The sequence below is a fragment of the Carcharodon carcharias genome, chromosome 3, assembly GCF_017639515.1.
Source record: "Carcharodon carcharias isolate sCarCar2 chromosome 3, sCarCar2.pri, whole genome shotgun sequence".
Taxonomy (NCBI): domain Eukaryota; kingdom Metazoa; phylum Chordata; class Chondrichthyes; order Lamniformes; family Lamnidae; genus Carcharodon; species Carcharodon carcharias.
The window spans coordinates 123,028,242-123,043,548 of record NC_054469.1 but is presented as its reverse complement, the minus strand read 5'-3'; the positions used below and the strand labels follow the sequence as shown (position 1 = coordinate 123,043,548).

General features: G+C 44.1%; 1 protein-coding gene across 3 annotated transcripts in view; it reads right to left on the bottom strand.

Moving 5' to 3' along the window:
* scin (scinderin) overlaps positions 1 to 15,307 on the bottom strand; it is a 153,701-nt gene that overhangs the window by 85,198 nt on the left and 53,196 nt on the right. For all 3 annotated transcript variants that reach the window (XR_005942622.1, XM_041184253.1, XM_041184252.1), the window contains exon 4: positions 2,335 to 2,484. Coding sequence is in view for 2 of the 3 variants with exons in the window: in XM_041184253.1 (XP_041040187.1) it covers positions 2,335 to 2,484 (150 nt within the window). In the remaining variant the exon portion in view is untranslated. The remainder of the gene's footprint in view (positions 1 to 2,334; positions 2,485 to 15,307) is intronic.

The following is a 15,307-nucleotide window of genomic DNA, read 5'->3' as shown; positions in this document are numbered from 1 at the left end:
ACCTGGTTCACTAATGCCCTTTAGGGAAGGAAATCTGCCATCCTTACCTGGTCTGGCCAACATATGATTTCAGACCCACAGCAATGTGGTTGGCTCTGAACTGCCCTCTGAAATGGCCTTGCAAACCATTCAGTTCAGGGGATGGACAACAATAGTGATGCCCATGTCCCATGAAAGAGAAAGGAATGCATAGTTCTATCTTCAGTGATTATAGTTTTGTTTCTGAAACAGTACAACATGGTCCTGTAGTCAAAAGACAATGAGTTGTCATTCCCATTTTCCCATGTTGAATCAAAATTGCTTCAAATCATTACGGTCACTCACTATTTACTAGTTTTATCCAATGTTCTGTTTGTCTTTCTGATCATAAAGTGATAACATTGTATAAACTTAATGATTCTACCAACCGTTGTTCAACAAAGTATTTCAGCTCAAAAACAGAAATACATGGAAAAACTCAGCAGGTCTGGCAGCATCGGCAGAAAAGAGCAAAGTTGACGTTTTGAGTCCTCATGACCCTTCAACAGAACTAAGTAGAAATAGGAAAAGGGTGAAATATAAGCTGGTTTAAGAGGGGGGGTGGGGAAAGAAGAGGGAAAGGGGGGGGTGGTTGTTGGGACAAGCAAGCAGTGATAGGAGGAGATAACCAAAAGATGTCACAGACAAAAGAACAAAGAGGTGTTGAAGGTGGTGATATTATCTAAAGGAATGTGCTAATTAAAAGTGGAGAGCAGGACAAGCAAAGTACCTCTAGTAGGGGTGGGGTGAAATAAACGATGGGTGGAATACATTTAAAAATAATGGAAATGGGTGGGAAAAGAAAAATCTATATAAATTATTGGAAAAAAACAAAAGGGAGGGGGAAAAAACGGAGAGGAGGTAGGGATGGAGGAGGGAGTTCAAGATCTAAAGTTGTTGCACTCAATATTCAGTCCGGAAGGCTGTAAAGTGCCCAGTCAGAAGATGAGGTGCTGTTCCTCCAGTTTGCGTTGAGCTTCACTGGAACAATGCAGCAAGCCAAGGACAGATATGTGGGCAAGAGAGCAGGGTGGAGTGTTAAAATGGCAAGCGACAGGGAGGTTTCCTCTACATTGAAGACTGGGTGACCACTTTGCAGAACACCTTCGGTCTGTCCGCAAGCACTACCCAGACCTCCCTGTCGCTTGCCATTTTAACACTCCACCCTGCTCTCTTGCCCACATGTCTGTCCTTGGCTTGCTGCATTGTTCCAGTGAAGCTCAACGCAAACTGGAGGAACAGCACCTCATCTTTCGACTAGGCACTTTACAGCCTTTCGGACTGAATATTGAATTCAACAACTTTAGATCTTGAACTCCCTCCTCCATCCCCACCCCCTTTCCATTTCTTCTTCCTCCCTTTTGTTTTTTCCAATAATTTACATTGATTTTACTTTTCCCACCTTTTTCCATTATTTTTAAATGTATTCCACCCATCATTTATTTCACCCCACCCCCACTAGAGCTACCTTGCTTGTCCTGCTCTCCACTCTTAATTAGCACATTCCTTTAGATAATATCACCACCTTCAACACCTCTTTGTTCTTTTGCCTGTGACATCTTTTGGTTATCTCCTCCTATCACTGCTTGTTTGTCCCAACAACCCCCTCCCCTTCTTCCCCCCCTCCTTAAACCAGCTTATATTTCACCCCTTTCCTATTTCTACTTGGTTCTGTTGAAGGGTCATGAGGACTCGAAACGTCAACTTTGCTCTTTTCTGCTGATGCTGCCAGACTTGCTGAGTTTTTCCAGGTATTTCTGTTTTTGTTTTGGATTTCCAGCATCGACAGTTTTTTTGTTTTTATCAAAGTATTTCAGCTTATTTCCTGCTCAAGTGCCTTTATATACACATCAACCATCAGCCACTAACACCCTGTGGTTTTGTTTTGAATACTTTTTCTGCTTTAGCACAAGCTCACACACTGCTTGCCTCTTAAGGGCAGATGTCTTCATGGTCTGTCTACAATTAGCTACCAATTCACGCTAGCATTGCTTTCTGTTGAAATCCGTTTCTATTGAGGAGATTCTATTTCTGCACTTTGTTTCCTCTTTACAGATAAGTCTATTATCTTCTGTTCAGGTTCCAATTAATTTGGCAGCTAACGGCAGGTGTTCACGATAAAATACTGTTGCTAAATCAGTGATGTTGCTCCCACCCTGAACTGCAGGTAAGGGGTCATGCTTAGAAGTGTGGATACCAATAATAAGCCTCACTATAAAAATTTAGTGGTCTTGATGCTGCAACAATTATATTTATATTCTACAACTATCATTTAGTGAAAAAGACAAATTATGTTCTGACCAATGAAGGTCTTACCTGAATGATATCACTTGGCTCCTGACCTTCATCAGCAACGATAAGTTGTGCTCTTCCATTTCTTTCATTATCTCGAATGCCTGCAGCGACCTGGGCAGCCTTCAGACGCTCATATTTGTTGGACTTTGAGCCACACCACTGATAAATGACCTGGAGAGCATATTGTGAAAATATTAGGCTAAAGTTTTCCATAGCAGTCCTCTCAGTTACATCAATAATTGCTACACTAGCTTCAAACTATGCCAATTTTCTTCAGCTCTACTGCACTCAGCAGGTACATCAGTGACCATCTAACAATTAAGCAGGTTGGTGATTATTTAAAGAATTAACTGTTATGTAGTAATGTGTTGTGAAGGAATGCAGCTATAAATACAGAGTTATAAGAGAATCTAGATATAAATAAGGAGTTATAAGATTAAAATAGTGAGATTCTCCTATGAAGAAAGGATTAAAAATTAAAAGCAGAGTTCATCAGCTAGACAAAGTTTCAAGAAGTTTATAAACATCACTGGGCATAATTTTGTGCTCAAGGACAATAACATCCTGTAGCATAGAATATGGTATACCCTCTAACACAAGGTAACTCTGTAAAAAACAGGACCTGGCCTCTACATCACCTCAGCAAGGCCTTGATTAATTGTAAAGTACCACAATCTATCAATGAATAACCTTAAGGATGACCCTAAATAGCTTATCAACTGAACCCTGGAAACTGAGTGGAGTGGCCACTGTATGAACCTCTAAATATCCTGTTTGCTTGAGGAATGTTGATTAAATGATGGATGTTGACAAAAACAAAGGATGTTATCCAGCTTCCTACTGATTCAGCTATTTTATGGTATAAATATTGAACCACACTGTAGGAGTTTTAGGTTTGTTGAATTCACTCTAGTGTCACTCAAGGTAAAGGCATAGCTGTGTAGTATAATGATGATAGTTCTCACCTTAATTGGGATAGAGGTATCTTGCTTGACTACGTGGGGATTTAAGGTTAAAAACTATTTTAAATATTGATGGATACCTTAAATATCTCTGTAACAATAATAGGACTTGGATTCTCTATTAGAAACAAGGTTATGCTTACTTTTCCTAGAACTATCAATGTTGGGATTACTATTAAAAGTGAATTGCATGTTCAGTTCTTTAATAAACTTTTATATAATTTAGCAAGTACATTGTCTCATATAATCTTTTGTATCCAAACTCAAAAACCCATCTCCAAACACTCTTCAGTAGAGACGTGCATTGTTGAGGAGAAATGCCTGGGCCTTTATAATATCTAGGTTGTTATAATCTAGCTAAAGCTTGTTAAACAGGCTATCTGGAGGATGTTAATATTCTGTGGTGGTTCATTTCCTTCAGGAACAGCCTGTCTTTCTCAACCTTAAGTGAGAGCAATCATCCGAGGAGTATGCCTGATCCAGAATAGTCCCAAAAAGGACTTGGATTATAATCCACTTCGATGTTATGTACAGTCATGTAAATTTATGAGTCAGATCATATAAGAGGGGTCAGGAGATAAGGGGAAGATCTGAAAACAGTTTTTATTTTATTTAACAAGCACTGAAACTCCACAGTAGAATTTAATTTGCCTATTTGCATCGATAAGGCATATTTTTTCATGGGATGTGCATGAAGTAATGAAATAGAGCTAATAAAAGGACATTTTACAAAATTGCGCTGATAATAGACCAAAAATACAATGATGTATATTGCATGAGATACGCTTAGGGAAGAATTTTCTCCCTGTCAGGCAGGCCGGTCGGGAGCGGGCGCAGGCGGGCGTGGAGCCAATTATGGCCCGCTCAGCGTGACGTACGGCTGTAGTGCTACCTGTGCAGGCGGGGGGAGGATGGAGAGTCGGGGCCTGCACTCTTTCACCCATGCATGCGAAGGAGTGCAGAAACCTCCCTGAGACAAGGAGCTACCTCAGGGAGATTAAGTTCAAAATGATAGCTTTAAATAAAGAAAGAATAAAATAATTTAGACATGTCCCCTCATGTGAGAGTGTCACATGAGCTGGGACGTGTTTACAAATTGTGTGAAAAACATTTATTTAATTAATAAACCCTTCATGAAACCTCATCCCACCAGTGGATGAGGTTTCCTGAAAAATGTGAAGGCCGCCCACCTTAAGGAATGAAAGATCAGAATGATGCTCAATGACATCGGGACACATGCCCGATGTCACTGCGAGTTATTTTACGTGTTGGCGTGTGGGATCCGCTCTCGTACGCCAATGTGAAAATTCTCCCTTAAGAAAGAACTTTTACAATTAGTTTACACTCTGATGTGAGCAAAGCAGAAAACTCTGAATACTTAAAACTCAACACCCATTTCTGTTTCATTTGTGTTATTACAGTTTCACGCTACCTCAGATAATGCACATAATAAAATATCCAGTACTAAACAATGTAACAACCTGTAAATGGTGGAGAGTACACCTGAACTACCTCAGCTAATTAATCATTGATATAGTTTGACAAAAAACAAGGATTGATTTTCATCTCTGCAGTGCTTGCAGAAGGCTCAGTTTTCAGGTATTGCACAGGGGAAACTATGGGTGAATTTTATGCAGGGGTGAGGGAATAAAAGGGCAAGGACGTAAACATTGGGTAAAGCCTGTCTGTGCTTGGCTGAGTCGCCCTGCAGCCATTTGTTGGCCATTGGGCCTTTAATTGGCTTGAGACAAGACTTCCACTCCGATTGAAGAGAAAGTTCTGCCTCCGAGAGCTGCTGGCCAATCAAAAAGCCAGCATCCCTCTTGTCCCAGCAGCGCCACTGAGAGTGGGCAAAGGGCAGGCCTGTGCCATGTCGCAGCTGGGCCAAGCTGCTGGCTAACATAATCTGATGCTCAAAGACCTTGACAAGGGCAGCACTCAAGTGAAGTTTGCCTGCATCACATCCTGAGCAGGGGAAAAGAGGGAAATGAGCACATTAACTCTGATATTGGTTGTTACTGCACGTCATATTACCTTGACACAGGGTGAGCCAGTGTCACTCTTATCACTATTTACTGAGCAACTCTTAGTTCCAAGATTTCCTCATTTATATTTTTGTCTATACCTGTAGCATAAATAGATAACATGTTGTGGAAACTCATATGTATATTTATCCAACACAAGGGAACCAACCAAGTAAAACACGAATAGCAATGTTCAATGGATTTCTGTCAATAAGTTCCTGTTTAACAGCAATATGTATTTTCTTAAAAAGTCATGTATCCTTTTTTCTTTCTAACAAGATTTCTTTCTACAAAGTTATGACTTCAAGGTGAGGTGAGATTTCCGTGATGCAATAAAATAATAATCAATATGTGTGGGTAACATTTTTATCAGCTATATTTTCAGATGATTGATTGTGATGCATGGGCATTTTCTTCTGCTTTAAAACCTTTATTTTAGCTGTTTCAGGTCTCCAGCTGCCTGAGGGAGCTGTCTCGCAGTGCTCACCCATGCCAGCGGAGGCGTCATCACCCGCCCTCTTCCTGCCCCCACCCCAGCAGTGCTGAACTTTCCAGCACGTGTTTCACACTGGCTGGCTGTTAATTGGCCAGTCAGCGTGAAATCGTGGTCGGCTGCTGAACGCAGTCGGGGGCACATTTCCTGACCATTCCTGCGCCCGCCAAAGATAAAATTCAGGCCACAATGTCAGCTGACAATTCAGTGCAGTATTGAGGGAGTCTTGCACTATCGGAAGTCCTTCAAACGATTCAAACCCTTCACTGCAAACCCTGTTTCCTGCAAAACATTCCACAGGCCAGTACACCTACAGCTCCACTCAATCCTCTCTCTTCTCGCACCTTCTCACATCCCCACCTAAACAGTTAAAACTCTCACTCAGCCTAATTTTAGTGCCATCTCACACTCATGCCTCACATTCATCCTCTACAAATGCTGTCCTTCCCTCCTTTCCATATAATCCATTTCTCACACACATCACTTTCTGCTTTCTCTCCTTGCAGGAGAACAGAGTTCAGAACTTCAGAGACAGGCAGGGAACTTCAGTAATAGCCATGCTAACCACCACAAAGGAGGAGGCCATGCCGATCAGCAGAGTGGGAAGTGTATAGCCATTGATAATGGAAAGATGCAGGTCTCCCAGATATCTTTTGAAGGAGTTAGATATCACACTGCCACTTGGCACAGAACAATCTCTAATTTTGATTTGCTGTCACTGCTAGCTGAAATGTGAGCACCTACACAATTGCAACTTTTTACCCTTTTCCTGATTGTGTTTTTCATCTCCCACCAGCCCATTAAGTGTGACACAAGATCTGGAGCAGGAGGAGGCCAAAGAGTCCTCAGAGGGGGTTGTGAACTCTGAAAGTGCGGCATCACAAGATTCACATGCACCCACCACCAGCTCATATACACACACCATGGTGGAGAATCCAAGGGAGACAGCTAGGTTGTCACATGGTGAAAAGCACATCACAAATGAACTGGAGCAGGTGATGAAGACAAGGGCAGCAATGAAGAGTCCTGTTGGAGGACATAGGACCCTCCAGGCACTGCTCAGCTGGACACAGATACTGAGTCTCAAGGGTTACCCACGAAGCAAACTACTCTGGCGCAGCAATAGAAAATGTATGTGGTTTTATCAATATTTCCAGGAGCACTGTACATGATTGGAGAGACACTGGAAGTCCCTGTCTCTTCCATGGGTGGCATGATGTCTCAGGTACTTGCAACTGACATCCACCTCAATAGAAAGAGTGGCCACCCGCATTGACCATCAGACACAACAGGTAACCAAATGTATGCTGACCCACGCCAATGGCCTGCACACTCACTGCCACTTTAACAGGATGGAGAGAAGCCTCACTTTGGCCATTCAGACCTGACTGAAGTGCAGCAAAGTGCTTTCCAACTTTTGATTAGGAGGGAAATGCAGGTGGTTTATGAGTGGGAAAATGGAAAAAGGACACATGGAAGTAAGCACTGGTCAAGGTGACCTTCTCATCAGCTGTGGCTCAGTTGGCAGCACTCTCACCTCTGAGTCACAAGGTTCTAGGTTCAAGTCCTACTCCAGGGCTTGAGCACTAAAACTCAAGGCTGACATTCCAGTGCAGCACTGAGGGAGCACTGCGTTGTCAGGAGTACCATTTTCTGAATGGAATTCGAATGAGAAAACCTAGGCCCCATCATCCTGTTTGGGTGGATATAAAAGATCCAAATGGCATTATATTGAGGAAGAGCTGGAGAGTTAGCCCTCAATCAACGTCACAAAAACAGATTATCTGGTCATTATCACATTACTCTTTGTGGGAGTTTGATATGTGCAACTGGCTGCCATGTTTCCTACATTGCAACAGTGATTACACTTCAAAAATATTTCATTGGCTGAAAAGCACTTGAGAAGCCTGGTTGTCACAAAAAATGCTAGACAAATAATATAGGTCTTTCTTTTTACTTCTTTATCCCTTGCTTGCCATAACCCACCCCCAGTAAAAATCCCACATGCTACCTCATGCCTTGAAGACCGAGCCTGCCCCTGCACAGTTGTAGGTGGGGAAGGTCCTCAAGGGATTGAAAACCCAGAGGACATGGACCACGAGTATCTCATCTTCCAGAGCAGTGGGGAGGGCAGCCTGCATTTTGCTAAGCTGAAGCCACAGGGGTAGCACCAAATAGAAGTAACAGGAAAAGGAAAAGCTTTTTACTTGCACAAGGAGATACACTTGGGTGATTATAAAAATGTCAATGGTCTACTTTTTCTTCCAAATTGTAAGTGAATCATTCAGTTTATTTCAAATTTCCATTGTCCATTCATCTCCATTGTTGCCGTCTGTCTTCCAAGGGACATGAAAATAGTATGACCAGAATAGATGTTAAAGGAAGGATATGATTTAGGTAGAGGAATTTCTGAATGTAGTGAGGTGAGCAGCTGCAGGCACCCTGGGTACATCAGGCTCCTCCTCTTCCTCTGAGGAAGCAGACCAGTCCTGGTCTTTCCCACCCTGCAGCTCCAGTCCTCACAGAACAGTGTTTTGCAAGGCACAGCAGACCATGACCATTTTTGAGATCCTTGTTGGTATAAACTGAAGGGCACCACCAGATCTGTCCAGGCAACTGAGTCTCCAGCAAGCCAATGGATTGCTCAGTGAGTGACTTTGTGCTTATGTGTCTCCAGTTGTACCTTTCTTGTGCATCAGCAGTAGGGCTCCTCATAGGTTTCACCAGTCACATCCTGAGAGGGTATCCCTTGTCTCCAAGGAGCTGTCTGCTGACTGCTTGGAGGTGTGAAGTCCTGTGGAATATAAGAGTGTTGCAGAATGAAGGAATCATGGCAGCCTCCAGGGTACCTTGCAGAAGCATGTATGATAACCTTCCAGTGACACATATCAATTGAACATTAATGGGCTTAAATCCCATCTGACTGATAAATGCTCCAACCTGATCTGAGGATGCCTTGCATGCCTCATGTGTGTAGTCAATGGACTAATCAATAGACTGGGCCTGTTGAGATCCAACCACTGCAACAAATTCAAGAACCCTTTGCATCTGACTGGTCTCATCGGTTCTAAAATGGAAATATGTGGCAGCCTTGGAAAACATAGCATTGGTCAGCTGGGAGATACATTTGAGGACACCAGATTGTGAAATTTTGCTGATGCCACCAGTAAATCCCTAGAACAGAGATGAAGGAATTCAGGGCTGTGGTGATCTTGATAGCCATTGCCATTACCACTCTCCTTTCAAGAGGCTACAGGTGTCAGTGACCACCTTTCATGAAAGCCTCATCCTCCTGAGGCACTGTTTCTCTGTTTTTCTGAGGAAGCTCACCCTCTGTCTGTGAACCCTGTGCTTGGGTTGGTGCCTTCTTCGAGCTGGAGCTCTGTGTCCACCCCTCTGTCCGGTGGGGTGGCTATGACTATAGAGAAGGTACCTGCTGTTGTTGTTGCTCCTGCTTATGTAGCTTCTACTGCTGTTGGTGTTGGTGTAGCTGCTCCTTTTGTTCCTCATTAGAGGGCTATGGTATGGCTGCATAAGCTGCTCACATGCTTCAGTGAAAACTGATTGCAGGGAAGTGCAGATCAAAGTAGACAAAGCCCAAGGTAGGTGAAATTACTTCCAAAAGTTAGAAATCACCTGTAAAGCAGTGAAAGCAATCTCTCAGATCAAGCAGGGTAGTGGCTGTGCAGTTTCACTATTTACAGGTTTTCCAGCCTGTCAGTTTAATTGGCCAATGACTGTCCACTGTCATCTTACTCTGTTGACCCAGAGTTCTACACAACTTGAGAAACCTGAGCAGTGGCTGTTAAAGCCAGAATTCTGGGTTAAAGGCACAACTAATTGGCTATTTATATATTTAAATTAGAGATACGGCAGCTCCAGGTGGCGTTCCCATGCACACCTCCAGATGCATCCATTCCTGAACTCCCCCATCCCCCTCCAAATAGTTAAAATTCTGGCCCTTGTGTGCAGTGCCAATTAATGTGTATGTTACACATATATATAAAATTGCTATCAGGTCATGTACTCTTCATTTGTGCATCACACCTACATCTTACAGCTAGGCTGACACCTCAATAGTATTTCCTATTATTAAGTGAACAGCTGGCGTCACAAGCACTCAGTCACACCTACGCTGCACACTTTCGCCACTAGATAAAGTTTCAGAAGCTTCCTGGGAATTTTCAATGCAATTCTGCTTTCTGGTCAGATAAATTCCTAAAGTGTCTCCAGTTGTGCGTTGTCTTTCATTACAAGAAAGGAAATATGTCAGTGAGTGTGGTGCAATGTGCTTGGGTAATGTGCCTACCACCATTGAATAGATGGCACTGTATGCAAGCTGTGAGTTGTGGGTGTGAGACTTGCAGCAGCGAGGGTGAGGTGAGGCGATGTATGTTAGCATGAATGTTGATTAATATAGGTTGTTGGTAGGTGAGTGGTGAGGATGTGGTGAATTAAGCACTGTCTTCGGTGAGTGATAGTTAGCAGGATTTTGGATTTGAAGATATATTCACTGAGCTTGAACACTCATGCATGGTCACTGAATGCCTTGTAGCACTGCATCATAAGAACGTAAGAAAAAGGAGCTGGAGTAGGCCATTAGGCTCCTCTAGCCTGTTGCGCCATTCAACAAGATCATGGCTGATCTGTTTGTGTTTCAAATTCCGCATTCCCCTGCCAAACAATAATCTACCCACCTCCGTCTTAAAAGTATTCAATGACCCTGCCTCCACCTCTTCTGAGGCACAGAGTTCCAAAATCACACAACCCTCTGAGAGAAAAAAATTCTCATCTCTGTCCTAAAAGAGCAACCCCTAATTTTAAAACAATGCATCTAATTCTGGAGTCACCCACAAGAGGAAACATCCTTTCTACATCCACCTTGTCAATGCTGTTCAGGATCTGATATACATCAGTCAAGTCACCCCTCACTCTTCTAAGCTCCAGTGGAAACAAGTCCAGTCTGTCCAACACATCCTCATAAGAAAACCTGTTCATTCCAGGTATTAATCTTGTAAACCTCCTTTGAACCACCTCCAATGTATTTACATCCTTCCTCAAATGAGGAGACCAAAACTGCACACAGTATTCAAGATTCCCTGTATAACCAAAGCATAACATCCTTACTTTAATGTTCAATTCCTCTTATAATAAAGGGTAGCATTCCATTAACCTTCTTAATTACTTGCTGTACCTGCATACTAACTTTTTGTGACTCATGTACTAGAACACCTAGACCCCTCTGCACCTCAGAATTCTGCTGTTGGTCTCCACTTAAGGGCAGAATTTTTTGGTCAGCAGGCGAGTGCGTGCCCGCCCCAATTGGATGCGAAATCGCACGAGATGACATTGGGCTAGCGTCCTGATGTCATCCCGCACTGGCAGTATTTCGGTTGGTGGGCACGCACAAAAATTAAAAGTGCGCCCGCTAACAATTAAGAGGCCAATTAAAGTAATTAAATTTGCAACTGTCTTTAATTTTAGGTTTTCCCTCCAAGCTTATGGTTGGCGGACGGGCAAATCGGCCAGGAGACTTTTGCATTTTTCTTCAAACTCATCCATGGGCGGGATGAGGGTTTCTGTGATGAAATAAAATATAAATAAATTTCTGCGCACAGCATTTTTGGTAGCTAATTTTTTGGGTGATTTATAACAATGCATGGACACTTAGCTTCTGAAACCTTTATTTTTGATTTTGCAGGTCCAGCTCCCTGAGGCAGCTCTATGCCTTTAGGGAGCTTTCATTCAGCGCTCGCCCACACCCGTGCCCGCACTGACCTAAGGGCCTGCCCTCCTCTCGCCACGCATCCCAGCCTACCACCGCAACCCCGGCAGTGCTGAGCATTTCAGCACGTGCTTCGTGCTGGCTGGCTGTTAATTGGCCAGCCAACGTGAAATCGTGGTCAGGGGCCGTTCCCCTGCCAATCCCAGACTCGCCGATCACACCTGCCCACTGACCTAAACATTCTGCCCAAGCAGCGCTCTGCTTTTTTATTCTTCCTGCCAAAGTGAACAACTTCACATCCATAAAAACAAAAAAACTGCGGATGCTGGAAATCCAAAACAAAAACAGAATTACCTGGAAAAACTCAGCAGGTCTGGCAGCATCGGCGGAGAAGAAAAGAGTTGACGTTTCGAGTCCTCATGACCCTTCGACAGAACTTGAGTTCGAGTCCGAGAAAGAGTTGAAATATAAGCTGGTTTAAGGTGGTGGGGGGGTGGGGGGGGGTGTGGCGAGAGAGAGAGAGAGAGAGAGAGAAGTGGAGGGGGGGTTGGTTGTAGGGACAAACAAGCAGTGATAGAAGCAGATCATCAAAAGATGTCAACAACAATAGAACAAAAGAACACATAGGTGTTAAAGTTGGTGATATTATCTAAACGAATGTGCTAATTAAGAATGGATGGTAGGGCACTCAAGGTATAGCTCTAGTGGGGGTGGGGAGAGCATAAAAGATTTTAAGATATTTAAAAATAATGGAAATAGGTGGGAAAAGAAAAATCTATATAATTTATTGGAAAAAAAAGGAAGGGGGAAACAGAAAGGGGGTGGGGATGGGGGAGGGAGCTCACGACCTAAAGTTGTTGAATTCAATATTCAGTCCGGAAGGCTGTAAAGTGCCTAGTCGGAAGATGAGGTGTTGTTCCTCCAGTTTGCGATGGGCTTCATTGGAACAATGCAGCAAGCCAAGGACAGACATGTGGGCAAGAGAGCAGGATGGAGTGTTAAAATGGCAAGAGACAGGGAGGTTTGGGTCATTCTTGCGGACAGACCGCAGGTGTTCTGCAAAGCGGTCGCCCAGTTTACGTTTGGTCTCTCCAATGTAGAGGAGATCACATCCAGGTCTTTGGGGCCTGACTCCTGACATTGACCACGATATTCATCTGCTTCCATTGACTTCTGGAGCTGTGTGTGGAGAGCCTCCTGGCCCTCTGCAGATACAGGGCATCGCTCTTCCTTTCCTCCTCCTCCATGAAGGATTCCTGTGCAACTGCGCAGAAACCTTGAGCCCACTCCCTGCCATGTTGTGCCATTCTTCAATGCCTCCCAGAATAGCTTCAGTTCCTGCTCGCACCTGCACCAGCCACAATGTCCCTACCATTTAAAAGGTGCAGATTAGCATTAAGCAATCCAGGCTGGCTTTAAGTGTACCTAACCTTTCATGATATTTGATTCCTGCTGATGAATCCAGCAGTTAGGGTGTGGTTGTAGGCTGGAATCATTGAAATGAGCAGACAGCACAAATTCGGTGTGCTGCCTGCGTTATAATCAATGGGCAAGAGTTAACTAAGCATCTTGATTCTTGTACCTGTTTTTGGTTGCTAACAAACTTAACCTCTGATGCCTCTTCACTAATTAAGACTTTTTGGTGAATTCTCAGTAGAAAGTAAACATTTACCCCAAATAGACTCCAGATAACAACATGCTATTATAAATGTCTGATGGAAGCCTGCTATGTATTTAAACTGTAAGTAAAGTGTAAACAAAAGATCTCTCACTATATAATCTTCCTGGGAGGTTACTCAGTCATGCTTAGTTGTTGCACTGCTTAAGTCAGAAGCTGAGAGTCATTTCAAAAACTGCACTGTTAGAGATGCTGTGTTAAAAATTGGTTAAGCATTAGAGGGGACAGGGATAGCGTTGCCTGCTTATTCCACACCAGATGACATACTAACTTCATGTTGCCTGCTCATCTCCGTGATTTTGGTGCACTGCAGAGCACTAAATGCACTCTTGAGTGACTATACGCTCTGCAGGGGGCCCAGGTTGGTCCAATACTGGCACCAATTAAAGCCTACATCTCTTAAAAGGGAGGTGAATTCTGGCAGCAGTTGGTGCTGGAAGTGGCTGGTGAAGAGTCTCTGAGTGAGAAAAAAACTGGAGCAATGGAACAGCAAACCAGAGAGAGGGCTTTTAAGTTCTCTGATACCACACTGCAGGCCTTAGTGCAGAAGAGTGGTCACCTTTCCAAGGCAAGCCAGGAGGACTTCCAGGCATTCACAACAAAGGCAATGAGAACCGATAAACACAGAGGTCAATGCCAGAACTCTGGCGCTGAGGACTTGCATAAAGTGCTGGAAGAATTTCATGAGTAGTCAAGGTCACTGAATGCCACTCCAAATGCATTCCCTATCAACAGCACCACCATCCTCACACATTGTTCCATGCACCACCACTCACCCCTCAGCAATCTGTAGCAATCATGGCTCATGACTAACAACCATATGCTCCACCCCACCCTCAAACATTAACCATTGCTGCAAGTGCCACATCAACATCTCACAGCAGCTATTTACTTGTCGCCTTTCAGCTATGATTGACACATCCAAACATTGAATGCACTCACTGACAATCTGCCCTCCATCTTGCAGGATAATGTGGCACAAAGGAGGAGATAGCAGCAAAGAAGCAACAGTGGAAATGTACGGCTGCCCTTGTAAAAGACAGTGCTCAGGATTATTGGTTTGGAAGTCACCAAGGCTGTGGCAATGGGTGTTGCTGAAGCCAGCCAGAATGATGGTATGTTCCTGCCCTGTGCAGCTTCTCAAATTCCCTCATCCCACAACCTGGTAAGACGTATAAACTGTAGATGATGTAATCATGTATCTCTCGTTTTCCACCCATGCTCTCGCTTCCCTCATCCCAAACCCTTCTCTGGGCCATTAAGCTTTCCGATATCCAAAAACTGCAGTCTAATCAACCACTGGTGCTGAGGATCGATGAACACCCAGAGGGAAGAACAAATCTCTGAGGAAGAAGCACCATCAGATGAACTGACACTCACAGCCACCAGCTCAGACACTAGGGATGCACATCTCTTACAGGGTGAGTCACTGACCATGAATGGCTGCAGCCAAGCCAAGGGAAAGGATAACACAAATACCAGCTCCCCAAAGGGAGATGTCGGAATGGCAACAGATGAGAAGTTTGGTGCAGCAACACACAGGAAAAGGCATACTGAAATACTTGGTGCATTGGCAGGCCTGCCACAGAGCCTCCTGTCAGGGAGTATGAATGAGGCCAACTCCACCCTGGCACAGGGCTTTGCAGAGAGCGTGGAGCTCATCCTTTCCAGCATGGAAGTGGTGGCCAACTTGCTGTGATGCAACATCCAGTGTAGAGTGTTGCAATGGAAGCTCAGACTGAGGTCATCAGATCTGTGCTTGTGGACATACAAGCCCAGATTGGGGGCAGTCAGACCCAGACTGGGGTTTGCAGGTTCTTACAGCAGTCCAACAATCTGTGCTCCAGCAGATTACTAGGATTGCTGAGGCACCACCTGGGGATGTGGAGGTAGCAGTCCTTTTCTAAAGATGACAGCATTTGTGTTCCGCTGCCAGTCCAACCAGGTCCTTGTTGGCTCTCAGCCCATCCAGACTATTGCTCCATTTGATGAGTTGGTACAGTCCAAAGCCAAACCTTCCAGGCCCAGAGCTTCTTGAGGATTTCCTGCAAGGCCATCTGCAGTTTTCCCAGTGACAGTCATCAAATTTCCGCCAGTTCTTGCTGCAGCCAC